The sequence below is a fragment of the Neopsephotus bourkii genome, unplaced genomic scaffold (assembly GCF_033783945.1).
Source record: "Neopsephotus bourkii isolate Nb327-2 ecotype Australia unplaced genomic scaffold, CSIRO-AGI_Nbou_v1 NB_1820, whole genome shotgun sequence".
NCBI lineage: Eukaryota > Metazoa > Chordata > Aves > Psittaciformes > Psittacidae > Neopsephotus > Neopsephotus bourkii.
The window spans coordinates 8,381,925-8,406,130 of NW_026902293.1; the positions used below are offsets into that span (position 1 = coordinate 8,381,925).

The 24,206-nt window shown below is 36.3% G+C and overlaps 1 protein-coding gene across 2 annotated transcripts in view; it reads right to left on the reverse strand.

Moving 5' to 3' along the window:
• Positions 1 to 24,206, reverse strand: part of TRPA1 (transient receptor potential cation channel subfamily A member 1) — a 36,177-nt gene that overhangs the window by 10,204 nt on the left and 1,767 nt on the right. For both annotated transcript variants that reach the window (XM_061342979.1, XM_061342980.1), the window contains exons 2-19: positions 23,008 to 23,170; positions 22,512 to 22,687; positions 19,256 to 19,363; positions 18,716 to 18,824; positions 18,220 to 18,365; positions 14,686 to 14,822; positions 12,382 to 12,430; positions 9,703 to 9,802; positions 8,690 to 8,790; positions 7,228 to 7,397; positions 6,977 to 7,141; positions 5,986 to 6,100; positions 4,567 to 4,733; positions 3,657 to 3,750; positions 2,977 to 3,036; positions 1,542 to 1,640; positions 636 to 706; positions 24 to 171 (exon numbers count right to left, since the gene is read on the reverse strand). In XM_061342979.1, the coding sequence (XP_061198963.1) occupies positions 24 to 171; positions 636 to 706; positions 1,542 to 1,640; positions 2,977 to 3,036; positions 3,657 to 3,750; positions 4,567 to 4,733; positions 5,986 to 6,100; positions 6,977 to 7,141; positions 7,228 to 7,397; positions 8,690 to 8,790; positions 9,703 to 9,802; positions 12,382 to 12,430; positions 14,686 to 14,822; positions 18,220 to 18,365; positions 18,716 to 18,824; positions 19,256 to 19,363; positions 22,512 to 22,687; positions 23,008 to 23,170 (2,178 nt within the window). The remainder of the gene's footprint in view (positions 1 to 23; positions 172 to 635; positions 707 to 1,541; positions 1,641 to 2,976; positions 3,037 to 3,656; positions 3,751 to 4,566; positions 4,734 to 5,985; positions 6,101 to 6,976; positions 7,142 to 7,227; positions 7,398 to 8,689; positions 8,791 to 9,702; positions 9,803 to 12,381; positions 12,431 to 14,685; positions 14,823 to 18,219; positions 18,366 to 18,715; positions 18,825 to 19,255; positions 19,364 to 22,511; positions 22,688 to 23,007; positions 23,171 to 24,206) is intronic.

The window sequence follows — 24,206 nt, forward strand, 5'->3', positions numbered from 1 at the left end:
TAGCTAGCAAGAAAACTCAGTACCTCGTATTCTAATGGCCTTGCTTCATAGATATCTGTTCCATTCAAAGGTCTTCCTGGCTGTATGTGAGTGACCAGAAGAGTCAGTGGGATGAGACCGAGAGAATATATGCCTAAATTCATTAGATGTGCTCGAAACCCATAGGCCATCCTTGAAAGTGAGAACGGTAAAGTTACGACACTTTGTAAGTTTAGAAGAGCATGCATTCAAATGTAACAGCCAACAATGTTTTCAAGATGAAGAAATAAACATTTCTCAAAATGTCCTTTTGTGATGAATGTATTTATTAAGCTTTATGTGGACAGAAGTGTATTTGCCTTCCTGAAATACTGTTCCTTTCTTTTTAAGTCATCAATCCTCCTATACATTTATGTAATAAATTGGAAACACCAATAGTGGTAATCTTTGCTCTAAATATGCAAGAATAATTACTAAATGTTAAGCTACATTTTATATTATAGTCATCAGCAATTATGCTCATGAGAGTTTATAAGGAAAAGATATTCATTTCAGTTAATGCTATAGATATGTACATCTTAGTAAATAACTTCCAGGCACAATAACCTTCATCCTGACATGCAACGTGGTATTTATATACATTAAAATACACCTACCATTTCATAAGCAAATATTCTTTACACACGGGATGACTGAGCAGCTCCATGCGATTGTGACGTACCATGGCCTACAAAACAAGAAAGCAGAAGGATCAAGCTTATCTCATCTAGATAACTAAGTAAAAGTCCTTACAAAACTGGGTAAATCACCTTCTTTCCTTGAATATTAGCCTAATGAAAATTAAAATGTCTGTAAGATATTGAAAAGTTCATTTGTTTATGCACACTGGCCCCAAGATATTACTATTTTGCCTTCTCTGTCTGCTGAGGCATCCAGCTTCTTTCCTGCTGCTCTGTTAGTCTACTTAGAGCTTCAAAAAGTTGTACAGACTATTGCCAATTACAATTCTGAGATTACCAAGCTTTTCTAGATACATTTAATGAGAAAATGTCTATTTATTATTAGACAGTATACCAAGTCAAATTGTTAATGGGAAGCCCCAAAAGTGATCAAATTAAACCAGAAATTCTGTTCTGGAAACATTTTCTGACAAAGAATGAGAGGACAGACTGGCTATGTTTGTTTTAAGCACAGAAAGTATTTCGCAATTAGCATGTGAAAAAACAAGTTTTGTCAGGTTTTTCAATGCCTTACATTCCAGTAGATGTTCACTACAATGACTGGAGTATGGTTTCCTTTAATGTATTATTATCTGCATGTATAGCATGTTCTCTTGAAACATTCACAGTTGTTTAAATAAACTAAGAATTTTTATGTAAACCTAAAAAAATGTTATTTTTAACTTAGACTGTAAGAACTTTTGCCCATATTTCAGTCCAATATACTTTAAACATAGAGAGTTATGAGCTTTAGAGAAGTATTATTATGAAAAATTCAAACCTCTTGATTTTATCTAGAACACGAAAGCATGGAATTATGTCAGAGTAAAATACAGAACTTACATTTAAAGTGGTAAGTGGTTCATAGAAAATGTCTTCATCATCCTTTAGTTTCTTGTTAAGTGTCAAGGGACACTGAAGATATCGGAAGTTATATTCAATCTGAAAAATAAACACATACCAGCATTTAAATGAAACTGATCATCTAAGACTGAGCTAATGTGTTTAATTTTAGAAACAAAAAAGTCATATTGAGTCAAAGTAATTAGAACATTGATGTATAATGATTGCTAGTTAGTTTGCCAGTGAGCACGTGCCATCAAGGTACATATCTGTGCCTGTAAGATGATTAAACACCCATTTTGAATTGTAAAATAAGAAGTTCTCCTTAAATTATTAGTTTAAAAAGGTCATTCTCATAACTGCAATTTGTTTTACTGTTGACTTTGAAGAAAAGCTTGTATTTAAAAGTTATATGACTTTGATAACACAATATAAAAAAATGTAGAGTAGTAGAAAATTTGCATGTTTTCTATTACTAACGCAGACACAATTCAATGTGATCATTGATAAGGTTGACAATACGGTTTCAAAGGTAACATAGCTATAGAGTGAAAGCAATCTACTAAAGATTTTAGTCAAGAATTTACAAAAAAAAGAAACATGACTGAATTATTGATGACAATTGTACTACTTATGATAGACATGCTTTCGATATGCATAAATAGATCTTATGTCTTCTATCAATCACTGTTATTTTGAAATATCCACAACGTCTGATACTCAGCTTGATTTTAAGAATTAACACAGCAAAGGTAAAAACTACAGATTGCTCACGTTTAATGTTGTTAAAATGCATAAGCATGAAGATTACAGAAATTGAGCTTCAAAGCCATTTACAGACCAGAAGACAAATTCAGATCAGTCACATGCATTTTCTGTTAAGATCTTGTATTAACCTACAAGTGTGCCTCTTCATATGAACTTGACACAACTACTAAACTACACATACTGAGTGCTTCCTAAACTTTCAAGTAAAAAATGTGTTAATTTCAGTGTCACAGAGTTGACAAAGAGAATTAAATCAGTGGCTTGTTGAGAATCAAAAAGAGACTCATAGCTGAAGATTGCTAATATGCGATGAAGTTATTTTTAAAAGTTATCCTAATACTGAGGAGCTTTTTGCCAAATATATATTAAAAGCAAAGATTCAAATACAGTTATTGGTGAATAACTACTGAATTATTCATAAATCAAGTTAAAATACTGACTGATTTCAATTTACCAAGTACAGAACTATAGCTGTAACAACAGAAAATATTTAAGAAGACTTTTAGTCTAGTCCAGTATTAGTAGCTAAAAGCCAAGCTGATGATTTTCTAACTTTATTATTATCCAGATAATATACCGCTGCTAACATGCAGCCAGACATATTGTGGCATATTCCAACCTAAGACCATAAAATGCACTGTCTTCATAATTTTTTTCATTCACTTACATAGAAGTCTCGACTTGTCTTTTCCTCTGAAGATTCAATTATGCAGTTGTCCAAAACCAGCTTCGCAGATGAACAGAAAAGTGAATTAAGGTGATACAGATAATGTTCATAAGAAAGAATATGTTTCTACCTGAAGAAAATGACCTTCAAATACAGCAATCAAATATACAGAAGTGATGATTCAGTCAGATTTTATGGTGTATGTTTTGAAGACATAAACATCCATGTAGGAGTTAAATAATGAAACTATGAAGTTTACAAGACTACATGCTATTTTACAAGTGTCAAATGTGAAATGTTTATTAATATATACATACCAAGTCACTTGCTACTTTAATAAAAAGCGTTTCTGTAGCATCATTTAAGAGCTCAAAAAGTAAAAATATCTCAAATCATTTTGAACCCAGTTGACTTCTGACTTTCATTAGTTCTATACTTTCATATTCTTATAACTCCATTGACCTCAGGAAACTGAGAGCCTTCCTAATATTAAAGAAATTAAACTGAACAAACTAAAATTGTCACTAAAACACAGTTAAATCAACTTGTGAATGCATAGTGTTTCTATTTTACAATAACACATGTGAGTGAGGACAGCATTAAAAAAAGAATGGAAAGTGATGCAATGTAACTAAGGGGGTTTTGTGTAGTAATTTCTTTAATATGTGCAGAAAACTCACTTTAAATGAATCAGGAAGATACTCAACCATTTCTAGCAAAGGACACTTATTGGCGCTAGAATAGTGAGAGAATGTCACAACAGCTTCTTCCCATCTGCAAAAATGAGTTAAGATAACGGAAAATGAATTAGTTGCTTCTATTTCAATTCATCTACTTTTAGAGTATTTGACTTTTATTTATGATAGTATCTTGCAAATCACAATATGTAACAAGTTTGCGTACCATTAATTGGAAAATCAGCCGTTTGGGGAGTAATTGTGTAACATTCTGGATGCTTCTCTAAGGATGACTATGTTTAATTCTGTTATTAGTTAAACAGAGATGTTTCAACTATGCTAAGACCTTCTAAAAAATATGAACCTTGAACTAAAACTGGAATCTTGGATTATAAAATCAGGTGAGTAATAACAAATGAAGTAAAATACTGGCAGTGTTCCTGCAACTGTTACCAAGAGATGCGATCATTAGGCAATGGTGCAACACTTTTATTCCTGAAGTGGGGCTATTTTTAAAAGTATTTGCAACATTTAAACCAACAATTTTGGTATCACACATACTCACATTTTGATTAAAATTTTATGTATTGAAGCATTTTGTGAAAGGCCAAATTTATGTACATAAGAGGGAAGACACAGGAAAGATTATTTATTTGTGACTTCTACATACTGGTTTATTTTGCTTGGGTTTTTTTTTAACAGATTATGAATACTCAGTCTAATATGAAAAACAACATGCCACATATCTGACGTCCATTACAATTATGCCATTTTTTATATGCTCTCACTAGACTATATAGTCTCTGGAGTTTTAAAATATGTACTTATTAAACTACAGGTCTTCAGAAACTTATCTCAGTTAAAAACAAAATAAAACAACAGAAATTCAAAAAGCATTTTGTGGATATCTTACCTTTTGTGCAAAATTACAGCAGACACTACATCTTTTCTCCTATTGTGTATTGCTTCATGGAAAAAAGAAGCTAGTGCTTTGTTGAACAGAATTTTTGCACCATAGTCAAGAAGTAACCTTACTGCTTTTGCGTGTCCTTCTCTTGCAGCCAGATGCAAAGCTGTATTCTGCACAGGAAAGTAGTACAGCAATGCATCAATGGGAATCATTAAAAAAAATAAAATATGTATTTCAGTTCTTTCCCACACTGAAGAGCCACGTACTGTTCTCAGTTGCAAGTTCTGAATACCTTTACTAGCAACATTAAAAAGTAGAATATTGTTAAAGAAATTCTGACGGAGATTATAGATATTATATTTATGCTACATCTACATATACAGCAGTGCTAAATCTGAAGAAGAAACTCAGCTGTGGGTAAGAAAAGCCAATTCATTAATACCTTTTATTTCTATAACTAATAAACTGCAAGTCATAGATAGGTAAAAAATTATGTCATCTACAGGCAGAGAACACCAACATTTGAAAATCAGGAAGAGAAGCATCCAACTATATCCAGATGTGCTCATAAAATCAAACCTGCAAGCACCGTTTTATAAGGGCAACATTTTTTTTTCCTTTGGTATTTTCTATAAAAGTAAGGTAATGAGTGTTTTAGGAACCAAGTCTCAGGGAAGACGACTTTTGAAAGCATTCCCAGATTTTTCTGAAGGACATTAAGAACTAAGCATTGGCTTCTCATTAACTTCCTGGCAAGATCTGTTCCTAATCTAGTAAGTCTAAATGTTTCCAACACCAATTCTGAGAGAAATTAGCAGCACTTTCTATGTTGGAAACTGAACAGTTCCTTAAAATGATCCCCCTATGTTTTCTGATACAGAACTGTCAGGCAGGTCCCTAGAAGAGGTCTCCAGTCCAGGAAATGGATTCTGTGGACCCAAAGACACTACATTTGTCCAGACTTCCAAGAGCTGTATCTGTTGGACATTGCTGTGCAGAACACATGGATTTCAAGCGACCTGTTCAAACAAGCTATAGCTATACTGGACTTTTTTTCTAAATCTGTATAAGCTCTTCAAATTTATGTTACCAACATTTGTACTAGATTGTTAAAATACTCTTGTATTGTAAAGCAGGCAAGAGGGATGTGTCTAACATTCTCAGTATTTTATGTTTTCCATTAGGCTATTTGCTTTGTCTTTTGACTCCCATTTCTAACAACTGAATAACAATTTCAGCAATTATATATTAATCTAAGAAATAAGCTTTAACAGTGGTGAAACAGATAGACTTTAAATATGCCAGAGGAAATGAAATATTACACATGCAATGCACAGTGGAAAACTGCTAACAGCATACCATTGACATTTGCTCTAGAAGTAATAGCAGACAAGAAACAAATAATGCCATGTGAAAACATACCCCTTCCTCATCCACTCTGTCAGTACACTTCACATTAGTATCCAAAATGATCTGCATTGTGCGAGTGTATCCTCCAAAGGCAGCATGGTGCAGGGCTGTCCAGCCTTTATAATCACTTATATGTGGCAGTATAAAATTAGAAATTATAAAAGGAAAACTTTTTATCAATTTTAAGTAAATGTAATTGCCTCCTAAATGAAGCCTAAATACATACACATATATATATACTCATATATATATGTATACAATCATCTCTAACCTTCTAAGGTGTACTAGTCCAGCTAAGAACACTGGGCAAATAAAGGGTTTGACAGTAGTCCATTTAGTGAGACCTCTGCAGTCACAAACAATGCATGCAATGCATATATGACAGGCCTGTTAGGTATTTTCTCAGAATGCTTAGGCCCCTAGCTCCAGGTTGGAGCTGAAGTGGACCTGGAAGCACAGGACTTATAAGCTGAAGCTCTAGGCTGTACCTTTAAAACAGGACTCTAAATTTTTGGTAGCTTCAGCTCCTGGCTTTACAGGTATGACCCTGGAAGCTTTTGTGGAGCTGTCAATGATCTGAGGACTACTGATATGAAATCAGGACTTGGAGTGCAAGGCAAGTTACTTGTGATACACTAACCCTAAGAACCCCTATTCAGGCCTGTAAGTGATGCTAACGTGATAATATTTCAAAACTAATATTTTTTCCATCAAAAGTTTCAATATTCTTCTCGATTTGATTTAAAGAAACCTCAGTTTCCCTAGCATTAGAAGCTTTGCTTTATAGCTAGCCCTGATTCTGTGTGTCAGCAAGGCACAATAAGCTGTTTTATAAATTATTTTATAAATATGCTCTTATATTGTATATTTGTATTTCTGCATACTAATATATTAAATATTTCTATATATTGCATTTATATTTATATATCTTCCCAGAAAATGGGCATAAAATATAGGGTGATGATTCTTTTTTGCTTTAATGAATAGAAATTAATATACTTACCAGAGAAACAGGGCCCCTCTCTTCAGAAGAAACTGAACTACCTTCTCATGACCATTCTGGGCTGCCAAATGAAGAGGAGTCATCCCTTTCTTATCACCTTCATTCAAAAGTCTTGTGTCTTTCATATCTCTTATAAGTCGCTGACATGTATTGATACGCCCATAGCTTTGAAAGATAAACATAGAAATTAATGTAAAAAAATACAGAGGAAAAAATGGCATTGATTCCGTTGCCTAGACTGCAGTACTAACCTGGCAGCAAAGTGCAATGGTGACTTCTTGTCTCTGCTCTTAGAGTATATGGAAACATTGAGGCTGAGTAAATTATTTACAGAGAGGGCCACACCTTGTCTGCATGCATAATGCAGTGGAGTGCATCCTTCATTATCTTCATCCACTACAAGATTTTTAATGTGTTCCATCTGTTAACCCCCAAAAAAACCCAAAAGCACAGAATTATATTTATATAATTTATGCTGCACAGCTTCTAATAGATTGTAACAATAGCAACAATACTTAAAAGTGGTATCTAAAAAAAAGAAACTTTAGGAAAAGTAGATTTAGCAACAATGAGCATTTAATTTCTCCTGATTTGTGGGTCACCATTTTTTCAAACAACTACTCTGAAGAACACAGCAGTTTTCCACTTTGCAACCCTCATTGCAACCCATCCACAGCACAAGTGTAATGCAGGAGACTCTTCTTTACTGCCATTCAACCATAATACTCAATGCTGTCAGCAAAAGGCTTGTACAGAATGCAAGCGTGGTCTGTAGTTTGCATTCAGTAGTGAAACTTCTGGCTGTCAAAAAACATCAGTTCACTGGTTTACAGTGTAATTTTATTTCCCACATTTCTCTTTCTCATCTTTATTTCCCTGGTTTTGCTCCGTACCTTGCAAAACACTATCCTATGTATAGCCTTTCGTACAGCAACTAACAATCTCTGCCCCAAGTTTGCTCCACTCCTTTGTCTGAATTTTTAGTATGATCAATAATTGGAAAGTCAATGCAGACAACTCAAAATTGTCACTCTGGTTTAAAACTAATTCTCTACATCTGCTGAAAAGGGAGGTTAAATCCTTTCTGCATTACTAATCAAAGTTGTTTACAGATTTCAGCAGATGTTGTACAATCAGTTATACTTGATCCACATTTAAAAGGTTGTTTCTGGAGCTCTGGAGGCTAGCAAATTTATTCTTTCCAGTGAGCTTCAGCTCTAGCAATGTGAGTGCTTCACCTCAGCATGTTTCAAATAAATCCATGTTTGAAATCCTTTCTAAAACTAAATCCAAGATTTCATTACAGTGCAGTCTACGGAAAGCTCCTGCAGAACATGCTGTAAACTATTTCAGTCCTAGAGTCTTTGACTGAATACTAATGAGCACATCCCCTAGCTTTACTGCATGCAAGCTGGGAAAATAGAAGTGAGAAGTTCTATATTTTATTGCCTACCTCTTGAGCTATTCAATCCCCAACAGCAAAATAATTTATGAGATTGTTATTCCTTTGCCTGGCAATAAGAAAACTGTATTATTGGCGTCGAAATGTTTTCATTAGAGATACGTACCTCTGCAAACTATTTTCTGTGACACCGGGCAATTTAAAAAACACCACAAACTTTTACAAACACTCCAAAAGAAATTGTAGTTGCTTTTTGTCTTTACATTTTCTAGTAAAGGCAGCAGAAAGAGATAAAATGATGCTTACTGTACCTGCAGAAATTTCTCATTTAGATGCTGTAATCCTCCAGGCTGCAATACCGTCAAATGCAAGAAATTCCGACCAAGATGATCTTTTAATGATACATTTGCTCCTAGATAAATATGGAAATAAATACCAGCAACTTCAAAACTGCTGGCTCCTGACACTAACTGATGACATTTAAGAGAAAGGAACAAACGCTGAACAAATGTGTTTATAAATCTATTAAGTAACAATTATTCAAGCCAGCATTATAACACAGAATTACATTTAAACACACCCCACACTGACACACAGATTTCATAGTTATCTTATGTGTATATCTATTTTGTATTTTACCATAGAACTAAGATTTATGTACAGCCCTTATATTCAGAGATATTGGGCATCCACAAACCACAAGGTAATTTAAAGATGCAGATGACCATGTCTCCTAATCTTTTTAATGAAGTTTTAATTCTGTTACAGCTTCAAAACTCATTACAAGGCTTATAAACAAATCAGTTTTATTACTATTAACAAGATAAAAATATAGTAACAATAACTAGCTTCCACCAGAAGTATAGTCATTGAAAGACAGCTCAAACATTTTCAAGGTGATTGTGATTATATAAAACCACAGGTAATGCTTGAAATATGCACTTTAACATTTAAAGATTGATTGTTGCTATAAAACATGACTATATGTGGTGTATTTATTCCACAGTTCTGCTTACTTTGTGAACTGTAAGGAATGTAGAGATGGAGTGCCAGTGCCATCTCTACCTTGACATATGGAGAAGCATGACATATGGCATACACATTTTTCTACAGCCTATTCACTCTGTATTAAAAAGGGTGAAATCATCACACTAATTCTTCCTTTATCTCGGGGGATACCAGCACCGTGCAGCTGTTTAGCTCAGCTGCTCCTGGACTGTATGCTGAAGTACTGAATTGAAATTGAGAGGAAAGTTAGACACAGTTTTAACATGTGTGAACCCTGCTCAAATGAAGTGTATTGTATGTGTATGTTCCTTTTTACCTTTTGAGAGCAGTAAATTCACAATTTTCCATGATGCACAGGAAGTGGCCAACAGAAGTGGGGATCGACCTTCTATGTCAACACTATCAATATTAGCCCCCTGCAATAAAGAATTTCAAGTTTATCACAACTCATGATCTTTTCTTAAGATGCCTTTCCATACATTTAAATGCTCAAAATATATAATTCTAACTTGAAAATATCGGGATTGAAGCTCTGGAAAAATACAAAAATTGCAGTCATTTTGAATGATGTGGCCTACCTATTAATTACCAGAACAAGACCCTTCTGAACCTCTACGTTTTATGAAAACTGTTCAACAAATAATGCATTCAGAGGTTAGTATATCTTAATCTGTATAGCTTGATCTATCTTCCTTTTCTATTCTTCATCATAAACTGTATAAGCCAAATTAATTTTGACTACAAAGTAGCTGTATCAACAGAAGACACATTTTTATTCTCCAAACTCAAGTTTTTTTGACGTGACCTCTCTCATTAGAGGAAGCACAAGGACTGGAATGTGATATTCCAGCAAAAGCTCAGTTTTGTTGTTCTGTTTTTGCACAGGGTGCATACTGTCACGACAGGATCGTCACTGTGGTCACAATATCATTATGATCATACCAGTAAAATACTATGAACATAAAAATATCTATCAAAAAAAATCACACCAATAAGGCAGTATGATGATACAAGTAAATGCATGAATGAGATATGCTTATTTTATGATTACTTAGATATGTATTTCTAGGTATTGAGTTGCAAGTCAAACTTGATGAATTGACAAAAGTACACAAACCCCCATATTTTATTTCAGATAGCACCCAAAGATCATTAAAAGAAAAAAAAAAAACAATGGGGGTTTTTCCATTAACTTTAATCACCTTTGGGTCCAGTCATAATTGGGGAATTAATCATAATCAAGAGCAATATTTACTTTCTAGCATGGTAAAACCTGTAATGTAGTAATAAGAAACATTTAATAAATGTACAGTGATTACTTTGCCACAGAGAACAGGAAGCTTCCAATGTATGCTGATGAAATGTTTGAGAGTAACACATGGAGGACCCTTTCCCCAGTTACCTTTCTACAGGGTCAGACAACCTCTTAAAAACGTTCTTATTCATCAAAGAAGCAAAGACCTTTTTTAGCCAAGGGGCTCATTCATTTCAGTGAATACAGGGCTGCAATTTCCAGTTAATAACATAGTCTTTAATCACCTTCGCATGCACAAATCAGATACTGTGCACCTGTCAAATGTGACAATGGCCACTTTTGACATTATTGCCCAAGTCATTGAGCTTAAAATGCTCAATGTGCAAACCAATTTGTAAGTAGCATTTCTTTAAAGCTATAAGGTTTTGCAAAATATTATCTGTAGAGTTTGATTCTCTGCTTTTTCTTGTGTAGCACACTGACCTATAACTTACAAAAAATTGGTGTAATTTAAACATAAATAGCATTCATAGTGTACCTGGACAATTCTGCTTACCATAGATAATCGTTTCTGTCTAGAAGAGCTAGATGTAACACTGTATCTGTTTGCAAAGGCTTTTATTTTCAGACACAACAAGAACCAAAGTTAAGATAAAGGAAGTAATCATTCAAAGCTGATGTGCATGAAAAGTGGATATTTTATATATAAAATAAATGAATGCTGTTTTTTATTAAAACCAGAAAGCCATTCTGAACTGGAATTTGCTATTCCTTTTCAGTAGTAACATTACTCTGCTTTTCTTTATCACTCTCATGTACACCACAGCACAGGTGATACCTTATGCTTGTGCCTGTATTTCTCAGCTAATAATGTCTTCAGAGAGGTTGTTTTGTCAGACAAGTTGAAGCCATCAAACCTCACCATTTCACATTTCAATTAAAAATAAGCATAATATCTAGTTCTGACTAAATACAATCCCTACAATGGAGCTTCTGAGAAAACCAGAACTGTATGTAGAAGGGAATTTGGCTTAATGTAATTATCATGAAATAAAGTAAAAATTCCTAAATATAAATAAAATGAAAGTCTAATAACTTCAGAAAATCTCCTTAGCAGATTGGGGTATATAATGATTATAAGTCGTAGCTTACTTGCTACAAATGGACACATGGATCATAGCCAGTAGCATTCCTGGTTACATTTCTTCTTTCTCCCTCATAATTATTCAGTGGTGAAATACAACCAAACTACACAGAGTAAAAATTATTTCGAGATCATGCGCAAACTTCAATAGATGGCTATATGATCCCAGGACAACCTTTAAATCTTTCTACATATTAATCCTTAAATCTTTTTGCATACCTTAAAGAAAGGATTTGTTGCTGGGAAAATCAGATGAAATTCAATACATAATTAGCATATATTTGCATTTCATATCCTAAAAGTGACGATGACTAAACCAGATATTGTCATATTTGATAAAAGATGTTTATTAAACCTTTCTGAATAAGTAAGATGGCAATAAAAGATGCAAGTTTTTAATCCTCTGCAACTGTAGAACGTTAATAAGGAGCCACAACTACCATTGTATTGCAAGTGTCAATTATGCATTATGAAATTATATATATCTAAATAACCTATACCTGAGAACATATTTTCCTTTATGAATTTCTCTATGCAGACCTGTAGTAATAGCTAGCAATAATCTCTATAAACATGTTAATTGATTAAATATTTACCATTGAAATCAAATACTCTGCCAGTTCATAATGATCAAACAATGCTGTCCTGTAGGGAAAAATGCAAAAACACAGTAACATTAGAAGGGACAATGAAGTTTCCAGCCAAAAGGCAGCATTCTTCTCCATTTGTGCATTTTCTAATATTTTCAAAGAAATCCATTTGAAACTAAAAGACAGTGAGTTACCTTTATTACCTAATTCATTTAAATAAGTTGATTTGGTTTTCATCATGCAGTTAATTTTTAAACTAAGTTCTGTTCAGCTAATACAATGAAAACACACTGTGGGAAACAAAGACCTCATTGGTGGGTCAACAGGTATTTTACCAGTTTTTTAACAAATCCAGCCATTTCATATGTCAGATCTTTTGCTGTACCACACAATGTCAATACGGAATTCCGTAAACTTCAGACTCTGTTTGTTCCAGGCAGATCTACAGCTTCAATCCATTTCACTGACCCAGTCTTCAAAAATAACTTCCTATACATTTTGTGTAATAATGCTGGAATGGGGTTAAAATGGCAATAGCTAAACATGTATTCTGACTGTGGAGGGCAAGTTTACTTGAAAAAATATGCAAAAATATAATATATTGATATAAATCGTGGTGACAATTATTTATTGAAAGAATTTTAAAGCTGTCTATACACATAAAAAAATCTCAGATTTTATTCTACAATAAGACACTGAATAATATATTACAGGGAAAAAATGGTCAAAGTAGGAAGTATAGCTCAGTTATAGCAGTCTAAATGTTTTTTTTATGTCAGATCTCTATTAAATATTTTGATTCAATAAGCAACATAGAAGGAAGCTTCCAAGGTTGTGATGTATCTCAAAGATAACAGTTCCCTTAGCACTATAAGAAGTAATAATTTTGGGTGTATTATAGTTAGAACTGATTACTCAAAAAATGCATTTTAAAAATCATGTTGTGGTTCCAAACAAGTAGAGATCCCTCCATTATCTGTAGCAGACCCCTCTACCAGCCAGGAATAAATACTGAATGCTTCACACACTCTCAAAATTCCAAGGTGACTGAAGAGAAAACAAAGTTATTTTATAAAACATTTAAAGGGAAACATAACAGTAAGTCTGTGAAAGGATTAAGTCCTGCCTATGCTGCACTGCTCCCCCACTTCTCAATAAGTTAATATTCCTATTGAATTTATTTATATTCTGAGAAATTTGGGTGACTTTCTACTTTTCTGATTATTCTTGATAATTTTTTGCCCTGTTTCACAGACACAGGGATTAAAAGAATGTCATTCTTTTCTCAAGCTTTTTCCAAGGACAATCATTTTCATGGACATGACAGCCAGTTATCTATTAAGTAGTGTTGTGTCTGTAACATTTTCTTCGGCATTCTGTTAGCAGTTTGTCTTCAGTCTTGTTCTATCACAGTAGCATTTCCAACTGCACCCAAAACTTACCTTAACTTTACAACACACTCCCCATGTAATTTCTTCAATTATCTTCAAATCATTCCACCTTATACTGTGTTCAAAGAACAATCATCTCCACTGTCTCTGACTTTATACCAATCATTTCGTATTGTAAAACGGCACACAAAATAACACTGTAAAATTATTACACTTAAATGCAGTGAGACATCACTTTCTTGCAAAAATATATAGATGGGGAAATATACTATATTCCATAGAGTTGGTAGTCAGCACATTTAACTAAGTGCCTTTCCACTGCAGAAGACTGAGGACATTTTTGCACAGTCTAGTGCTCTGTTTTCAAATGGACTGTGAAAAACAGAAGTCTAGAGGATCATTACATATTCAAATGCCATCTGCAACTTTACAGTCATAGGGTATATGACTATGTGTATATATATACCAGACTATGACTACTACTGGCATAAAAGTCATGTATTTGGGGGTAAAAAAAAAAAAAAAGTTTTTAAACTGTTTATATCATTCTTTATTTATTTTCTGGAGAATGTAACCACATTACATGAGGGCATTTGCTCCACTACCTCAGAAGCTGTTAAAAATTCCATTAACTTGTTCACCTACTATTTTAGTGGAGTAAATTTTTAATACAAACTGTTAGTGACCATTCCTTGACATGGTTCCCAAGTAACTTGAACTGTTCTGATTTTGATATCAACACTAAAATCTTTAAGATTCTGACCAAATTACTGACTCTTTCATATTGTACTAAAGCTATCCCCCATGTGAGAGGATGTTCCAAAGTATACTATGTAACATATAATTGGATGCTGAGAATAACTAATAATATCATGGGTCACAATTTATAGTGAAGTCTGGCAGACTGGTAGCGTCCTACCTGTGAAGCAGAGTTTCCTTATTCCCATCCACAGCATCAATAATGGATTCTTCACCAGCATAGGATGACATCATTAACTTTACAATCTCAGTTGCTCCTTGAGTGGCAGCAAAATGAAGTGCTGTGCATTTTTCATTCTGTAAATGGAAAATAAAAAAAAACTTAAGTATTTAAATCCCAAACACCTAACCTCCAATCTATTAAACACTCTAGTGATATAGCCCAGGAGTCATAATTCCCAAATGCCTGAATTTCTATGCAAGTAATGAAACTTTAGTCTGTAACTGAAGCAGTGGAACTCTGAAAAGATTTTAAGATATGAGGTAATTACACTCCTAGCAATCTTTTGTAGTTGAATTAATAAACACGCACACCACGACCTTTAATATGAAAGATGAAACAAAGGAAAACTACAGCAAAGCACAGGAAGATCAGTAAAAATGAATAATCAAAAAAATGTATGTAATAAAGAAAACGTGTTATTTTAAAATGTTTATGACTTCCTTAAATGGAATCCTTCTTAGAAGTCATTCTTAAATATTTTTTTTTTCAGGTTAAAAATAACTTGGTCTAATATGATATTAAACTATTAAAAGCTAGACAGTCATAAAATTAAACAATAAATAAATTATTAGAACCATATTTGCCAAAACACGATTTCAATTAGCTAAATGGTACAAACTAGTTTTGATACAAAACCTGAGGGTTTTGACTTTCTCCTTTTTAGAACAGCAAAATTTCAGTGAATGCACTGGAATTGGCTTTTCCACAATGCCTGCATTGTAGAATGAGCATTCTCAAAACAGTTTTACCCATTACAAAATCAACAGCATAAATTATCTGCTCAAAATCTGTGTTCACAGAATCAAACCAATAGAAGGCAAAATCATATTTAGCCATCTTCACTGTCATGATCTGCTTTTGGCCCTGAAAACAATTTGACTAATGATAGATATTTTCAAAATGTTTATTTATCCTAAATCCGGGCCAATACACTAACAGTACCACAGTAGCAGCAGTATTATCATGAATTTGTGCTTCCTTACAAAGAAGAAACTGTAAAGGCCAGGGAAGGCTGAGGATGCACACGAATGATGAGAGGAATCGGACTGAAGATCCCATTTCTGGGAAGGAATAATAGCAGTTGAAAAGTAAAGAAGAGTTTGTGAAGAAGGATGTATCATTCTCCAGAGTGCTCTTCCAGACTCCCTCTGTGTATGAATCATAGAATCACAGAATAGTTAGGGCTGGAAAGGACCTAGTTCCAACCCCCCTGCCATGGGCAGGGACACCTCACACTAAACCATGCTACCCACGGCTCTGTTCAGCCTGGTCTTGAACACTGCCAGGGATGGAGCATTCACATCTGGGCAACCCATTCCAGTGCCTCACCACCCTAACAGGAAAAAAATTATTCCTTATATCCAACCTAAACTTCCCCTGTTTAAGTCTGAACCCATTACCCCTTGTCCTATCACTAAGGTCCCTAATGAAATAGTCCATCCCCAGCATCCCTATAGCCCCCCTTCAGATACTGGAAGGCTGCTATGAGATCTCCACGCAGCCTTCTCTTCTTCAGGCTGAACAGCCCCAACTTTCTCAGCCTCTCTTCATATGGGAGGTGCTCCAGTCCCCTGATTGTCCTCGTGGCCCTCCTCTGGACTTGTTCCAACAGTTCCATGTCCTTTATATGTTGAGGAGACCAGAACTGTACACAATACCCCAACTGAGGTCTCACGAGAGTGAAGTAGAGGGGCAGGATCACTTCCTTTGACCTGCTGGTCACGCTCCTTTTGATGCAGCCCAGGATACGGTTGGCTTTCTGGGCTGCAAGCGCACACTGAAGCTGGCTCATGTTCATTTTCTCATTGACCAGCACCCCCAAGTCCTTCTCCACAGGGCTGCTCTGAATCTCTTCTCTGCCCAACCTGTAGCTGTGCCTGGATTGCTCTCACCCAGGTGTAGGACCTTGCACTTGGCATGGTTAAACTTGATAAGTTTGGCATCAGCCCACCTCACAAGCGTGTCAAGGTCCCTCTGGATGACATTCCTTCCCTCCAGCGTATCAACTGAACCACACAGCTTGGTGTCATCAGCAAACTTGATGAGGGCGCACTCAATCCCACTGTCCATGTCAGCGATGAAGATGTTAAACAAGACCAGTCCCAACACTGATCCCTGAGGGACACCACACGTTACTGGTCTCCAGCTGGACATTGATCCATTGACTGCAACTCTTTGTGTGCAGCTGTCCAGCCAGTTCTTTATCCACTGAGTGGTCCATTCATCAAATTGATGTCTCTCCAATTTAGAGACAACGATGTCGTGTGGGACAGGGTCGAACACTTTGCACAAGTCCAGGTAGATGACATCAACTGCTGTAACCCTGTCCTCAGTTCCATAGGCCCATCACAGAAGGCCACCAAATTGGTCAGGCAGGATTTCCCCTTAGTGAAGCCATGCTGGCTGTCACCAACCACCTGGTTGATTTTCATGTGCCTTAGCATGCCTTCCAGGAGAATCTCCTCCAAGATTTTGCCAGGCACAGAGATGAGACTGAGTGGTCTATAATTCCCTGGGTCATCCATTTTCCCCTTCTTGAAAATGGGGGTTATATTTCCCTTTTTCCAGTTGTTTGGAACTCCACCCGACTGCAACGATTTTTCAAATATGATGGACAGTGGCTTAGCAACTTCATTCGCCAGCTCCTTCAGGACCCTCGGATGGATTTCACCAGGTCCCATGGACTTGTGTACATTCAGGTTCTCAAGATGATCTCGAACCAGATCTTCTCCTACAGTGGGCATAGGGTCTTCATTCTCATAGTCCCTGTGTCTGCCTGCCAAGACTTGGGTGGTGTGGTCAGAGCCTTTGCCAGTGAAGGCCAAGGCAAAGATGTCATTAAGAACCTCAGCCTTCTCCAAATCCAGGATAGCCGTTTCTCCCGATAGCTTCCAGAGGCGGCCTACATTGTTCATAGCCTGTCTTTTATTCGCTATGTACCTACAGAATCCCTTCCTGTTATCTTTCACATCCCTAGCCAAGTTTAATTCTAACTGGGCCTTAGCTTTCCTAACCTGGTCCCTAGCTTCCCGGACAACATCCCTGTATTCTTCCCAGGCCGCCTGTCCTTGCTTCCACCTTTTATAAGCCTCTTTTTTTCTTCGAATTTTCCTGAGCAGCTCCTTATCCATCCAAGGAGGTCTCCTGGCCCTCCTGCTGCACTTCCTTCTAGTTGGGATGTAACACGCCTGAGCTTGTAGCTGAGGGTTGACTTTTGTTTTATGGATCAGCCCAAATGCACTTTGAACCTATAAAAACTTTTCATACAACATCCTATGCAACCTGTGTAATGAAACCTGGCATTTTGCCTGATCTGAACCAGAGTCTTGTTTTCCTTTGCTGCTCCCTAGGTTTTGCATTGAAGTAGACAACAAGCAATAATTATCTGTTCATCTTTTTTTCATACCACTCAGAGATGCAGAAATACCTAGGTCTTATCAAAATTATATTTTTCTCCAATCTAGGTTTTACCTGCTTTAGATCGATTTGGGCTCCAAATTCAATGCACATTTTAATCATTTCAAGGTCCCCACTTTGAACTGCCAAATGAAGTGGACTGCACTTTCCATTATTGGTAAAATTGATGTGGGTTTTAGCAGAGTGACCCAATTCTTCACCTGAGAGATGAAAATAAATGATTTTTTTTTAAGCAAGAATGAGATAACAGAAGAAAATAAAGGCTTTAAAAATAAGCACATTAACTGTAGAATAATATTCTTCCCCCTCAAAATATGAACCTTTCACATCTATCATTGAACACTGGATGGACATGCATTTAGGAAAGCAGCTAAGCTGCTGCTGCAATGTTACGAAAGTCACAAGCCCATAGGAATAATTGCATTAACTTTTTCTAAGTTAAATCACTGTTATAAGTGTTTTCATAGCTCTTTGAGAATTAAAGCACTAAATCAGTAATACTACTATAAATTACGGCTCTTACTGACTGCTTGGGAGCAACATAATTTACCTTTTTTTAATAGAATTTCCATACACGTTTTTGCACCTGAAAATGCAGCTGCATGGATAGGCATGCATCCTGTTTTGTTCGGTTTACATATTTTCCCTCCATTTTCGATCTGAAAAATAATGCTTGGATATGGCTTAATGACATAGAGAAGATTCTGACTAATTAACATATTATTACAGATATATTCTCCTGGGTAGCTCTTTTTTTTATGTTATATATGCATTCTGAAGCTTATATACAAACTTTTTTGCATGTTATATCCATACATCTATACATATATGTGATTCATTTTGTGTTCTCATGACCTTCAAAATCAGTTAAGTTTTTCTTAAGTTTGCCATTCAGATATATTTCTGTGATATATATATACGCAGATAAATATGCTGTTAAAAGAGTAAAGTTTCTTAGTATCCTATGCAAGGTAACTTGAATACTAGGTCCGTGATTAACCTTCCTCCACTGAACAGACAGATCACAGACACAGAGTAACACTGCATCAAGGGAAACAGACAATAAAAGATGATGGACAGCTATACCTACCAGGAGTGTCAATGCTTCAGGATTATCCTTGTAACATGCTACAGTTATAGGTGTGTTCCCCGCTTCGCCTTCCAAATTAACATCAGTACTGCTATGCTGAACTAAAATCTAAATGTTTAAGAAAACATTCAGTCAAACATAAGCCAAATGCAACAACAAGTGCCTACTTCAGTATTTTTATCACCCATAGCACTCTTGCAACTTGGGTTCGGTTTTTTCATGGCAACAACCCACAACACATAGACACAAAAGGGAGACAAAACGCAGGAGAATGAAAAAATACACAGGTGAAAAATGCAAGTGAGGACAAAGCAAACTAAAATTCTTTACAGCAGATAGACCAGCAGCAATGTTAAACACTGCATATAGATGCAGAGTTTCTTAAAAGTTTTATTTAAAAATTTCCCCAATGCTGGGAGAAAGTCTTTTCTGTAGCAAATTGCAGGTGGGGATTTCAACTCAAGTTTGTGATAATGTCCTGTAATATTCTGTATTCTCTGGAAAGTGGCCATGCTGTGGATGCTGTTCCCTTATTCATCTATTGGACAATTATATAAGACCAAGGGAGACAGGGCTTGAAGACAGGAACGCTGCTTCAGTCCCTATGTTAACAGCTGTTATTAAGCTATGAGTATCACCAAGTACCTCTATGACTGCTTCTAGCATTTTTTGAGAAGCAAAGGATCTGGAAATGATAATGACCATACATATTTATTCCTCTACCTACATATTTATTCAATTGTCTTTCAGCAATTCCAACTAATTGTTCTGTACAAGAGGAACTGGCACATTTTAATCACTCTCAGTCCGTTTAACAACAGAAACCAAAGGAGAATTAGCCTGAACAAAGAACAGAGTGGGGGAAAAATGAGAGTACATATTCAGTCAAAAGCAGAGCTTAAAATAGAATCATAGAATCATAGAATGGTTAGGGTTGGAAAGGACCTTAAAATCATCACGTTCCCCCCTGCCATGGGCAGGGACACCTCACACTAAACCATATCACCCAAGGTCTCGTCCAACCTGGACTTGAATACTGCCAGGGATGGAGCATTCACAACCTCCTTGGGCAACCTATTTCAGTGCCTCACCACCCTCACAGGAAAGAATTTCCTCCTTATATCCAATCTAAACTTCCCCTGTTTAAGTTTGAACCCATTACCCCTTGTCCTATCACTACAGTCCCTAATGAAGAGTGCCTCCCCAGCATCCTTATATGCCCCCTTCAGATACTGGAAGACTGCTATGAGGTCTCCACGCAGCCTTCTCTTCTCCAGGCTGAACAGCCCCAACTTTCTCAGCCTCTCTTCATATGGGAGGTGCTCCAGTCCCCTGATCATTCTCGTGGCCCTCCTCTGGACTTGTTCCAACAGATCCATGTCCTTTTTATGTTGAGGACACCAGAACTGTACACAATACTCCAACTGAGGTCTCACGAGAGCAGAATAAAGGGGCAGGATCACCTCCTTTGACCTGCTGGTCACGCTCCTTTTGATGCAGCCCAGGATACAGTTGGCTTTCTGGGCTGCAAGCGCACACTGCTGGCTCGTGTTCATTTTCTCATCGACCAGCACCCCCAAGTCCTTCTCCACAGGGCTGCTCTGAATCTCTTCTCTGGCCAGCCTGTAGCTGTGCCTGGGATTGCTCTCACCCAGGTGTAGGACCTTGCACTTGGCATGGTTAAACTTCATGAAGTTGGCATCTGCCCACCTCACAAGCGTGTCAAGGTCCCTCTGGATGGCATTCCTTCCCTCCAGTGTATCAACCGAACCACACAGCTTGGTGTCATCGGCAAACTCGCTGAGGGCGCACTCAATCCCACTGTCTATGTCAGCGACAAAGATGTTAAACAAGACCGGTCCCAACATTGATCCCTGAGGGACACCACTAGTTACTGGTCTCCAGCCAGACATTGATCCATTGACCACAACTCTTTGTGTGTGGCTGAACAGCCAGTTCTTTATCCACTGAGTGGTCCATTCATCAAATTGATGTCTCTCCAATTTAGAGACAAGGATGTCATGTGGGACAGTGTCGAACGCTTTACACAAATCCAGGTAGACAACATCAACTGCTCTACCGCTGTCCATCCGTTCTGTAGCCCCATCATAAAAGGCCACCAAAATGGTCAGGCAGGATTTCCCCTTAGGGAAGCCATGCTGGCTGTCACCAAGTACCTTGCTGTTTTTCATGTGCCTTAGCATGCCTTCCAGGAGAATCTGCTCCAAGATTTTGCCAGGCACAGAGGTGAGACTGACTTGTCTCTAATTCCCCGGGTCATCCATTTTCCCCTTCTTGAAAATAACGCAAACCCAGAACTTGATATAAAGCTTATTTTTAAAATGTCATTGTATTTCAGATTTTCTTGTTCTTAGCTCATAACAAATACAGACTTTATAACGGATGTGAAGACAGTGACATATTTTAGCACTGAAAATTTCTAAAGGATTTTAAGTCTTGAATACAGGGACATGTTTTTCTTCTTTTTGTTTGAAAGAACTAGAAAAAGACACAACTTTAAAGGGAAAAGCAAGTGATGTTCTGTTAAAACTGCATTCGCTTATTAAATACAAAAGCTTTACAAATTCTATCCAAATGCCACATATGGAGTAAAAATATTCTCATTGCACTTGGACAAATGAGGATAAAGATATGCTGTTTAAAATCTCAATGCTGTTGCTATTTTAGAAGGTTCAAAATGGACACCTTAGTAATGCCTTCACAAAATATTTTTGTGATTTTTAATTGGAACTTGAGTTCTGCTATTATTCAAATTATTATTGAAACTTTGTTTTTAAGAACTGTGTTTTCTGACTAATTTTAATCTGGTTTTCATTAAAAGAGTACGCTAGTTTCAAGTAAATGTTGATACTTGTATGACTCCCTACTCAACTGTAAAAAAAAAAAATCAGAGAATAAATATTTGAAATGACACATGCCTACATGAAATTCTGATGCTAAAAGAACATATTTAAAGAAAATTCCTTGTCTTTGGTAAGTTAAAAAGACAAATTGGAAAACTTAAGAAGAATTCTCCATAAAATACAACAACTACTATCATAGCACAAATATCAGTATTTATATAGATCAGTAAGTTACTTTTTACTTGCTGTGCTAAAGACACAAACATTTCAATAAACATCATATGTTACACATCCTGCTTTCTAAACAAACCATATGAGGAGATACAGCATATATAAACAAGGTCAAGCCGGTGTTGAGCCACTTATCAAGTCTACGTGGACTTTGGACTTACCTTAACAATTTCATTATGCAGGGACTGCACAGCCATATGCAGAGGTGCCATCATATTGGAGTTGAGAATGTTTGGATTGGCTCCTCTGCTCAGAAGCAAACTAACACTTTCAACCTGGTTTTTCTTTGTGGCCCAGTGCAGTGGGGTATTTCCAGACGAATCCATCACGTTTAATACTAGGTCAAAGGAGAGAAAACAAAACCAAACCAAAACCATCAAATGTTCCAACTGCACTGAAAATAAAAATAATAGTGTCTTCAATGGAGGTTTAGCTCTGTGCTACTACTGTATCTTTTTTAAGAGAAAAAGTGAAAGATTGCACGTCACACAGTGCATTGTATTAAATGGATTAAATATTGTGCTGAATACATGGTATCGGTTAGAGAGATGGGAGGGGTGAAACACCTAATTTTAGTTCTGCTTCAGTTGGTTTAACACTTTGATCGTTGAACTTTTTTATTCTGTTAAATAAAACAGTTCATAAAACATGTGTTACCTTCACAGGAAGAATCGTCTATGATCAACTGCATTAATTCTATTTGTCCTCCTTCTGCAGCGTGATGCAGTGGGGTGGCATTTAATTCATCCACTTTGGTAAGCCCAGAACGATTCTTCTTAATGAAGCTCCGTAGCCTACAGGCACTTCCATCTGAAATAACCTATATTGGACAAAAATAGTCTAATTTTCCATTCTTCTAACATGCAAGATGTTAGCAATGATATAAGGTGTTACAGTGTGAATGTTACTATCAGTAATTCTCTCCCAGGTGTTTAGTTTCATACAGAAGTATACAAATCCTGATCACGCTGAACCGACAGTGAAACTCAAGACTGATTTAATTGCCTGCAAAGCCTGGCCCAGATGAGAAGCAGCACAAAATAAACAAAAGATTGAAATTCTCTTGAATACATAATTTTATCTTCTGTAGAGAGTTCAAGATTCTCCCTCTACTACGATAAACCTCAAGCAAGCAAATTTATAACTTACTGTTTTATACTCTCTCCAGGTATGACCATATCAAATCAATTCAAGAGAGAGGAAAAATTAATAATTTTGACAAATTCTTTGTCTAGGTTTTTCTACAGACTAATATGTCCTGGTCTTTCAAGTTCAGCCACTGGGTTTCTTTGTTGTTCTTTACGTCAGAGTAGTCACTAAATCCTTAAATTTCTGCAGTATCCTAAGGGCATTCCATGGGCTACCATCTCAGTCTGAAACAACCCCAAGTCTTCACAGTATAATACAGTAAACCCCCCTCTGACAGCTCAGCCCACTGATACCCTAATACCTCCTTGGGGAGCATGCTTTGCATCCTAAACCAACTATAGAAGGACTGCTGATTCTTACCTTATGAAGATCTCTGAATATTTTTGTTAGTGTTTCAAGATCTATACTTGTTTATGAAAAGAAGTGACTGCAGTAGAATGGGCAGGAATTTAAAAACAAGTATTAAAATGTTGAGAGGGAATAAAAAGGAAAAACTATTCAACAAACTTGGGAGTGAAAAAAAAAAAAGATAAAAACAGGTATCAAACGTAATGTAAAACTTCTCAAAGATATGTAAGCAAGCAAAGGGTAAAAACAGGAAATCCCCTAAAAACACTGTTCCCTCCTCATCTGCTAAAGAAAAGGAAAACTTTGCTCCCCTGGACCACAGAGACTCAACAGTTTTTGCTGTCATTAAACAAGCACAC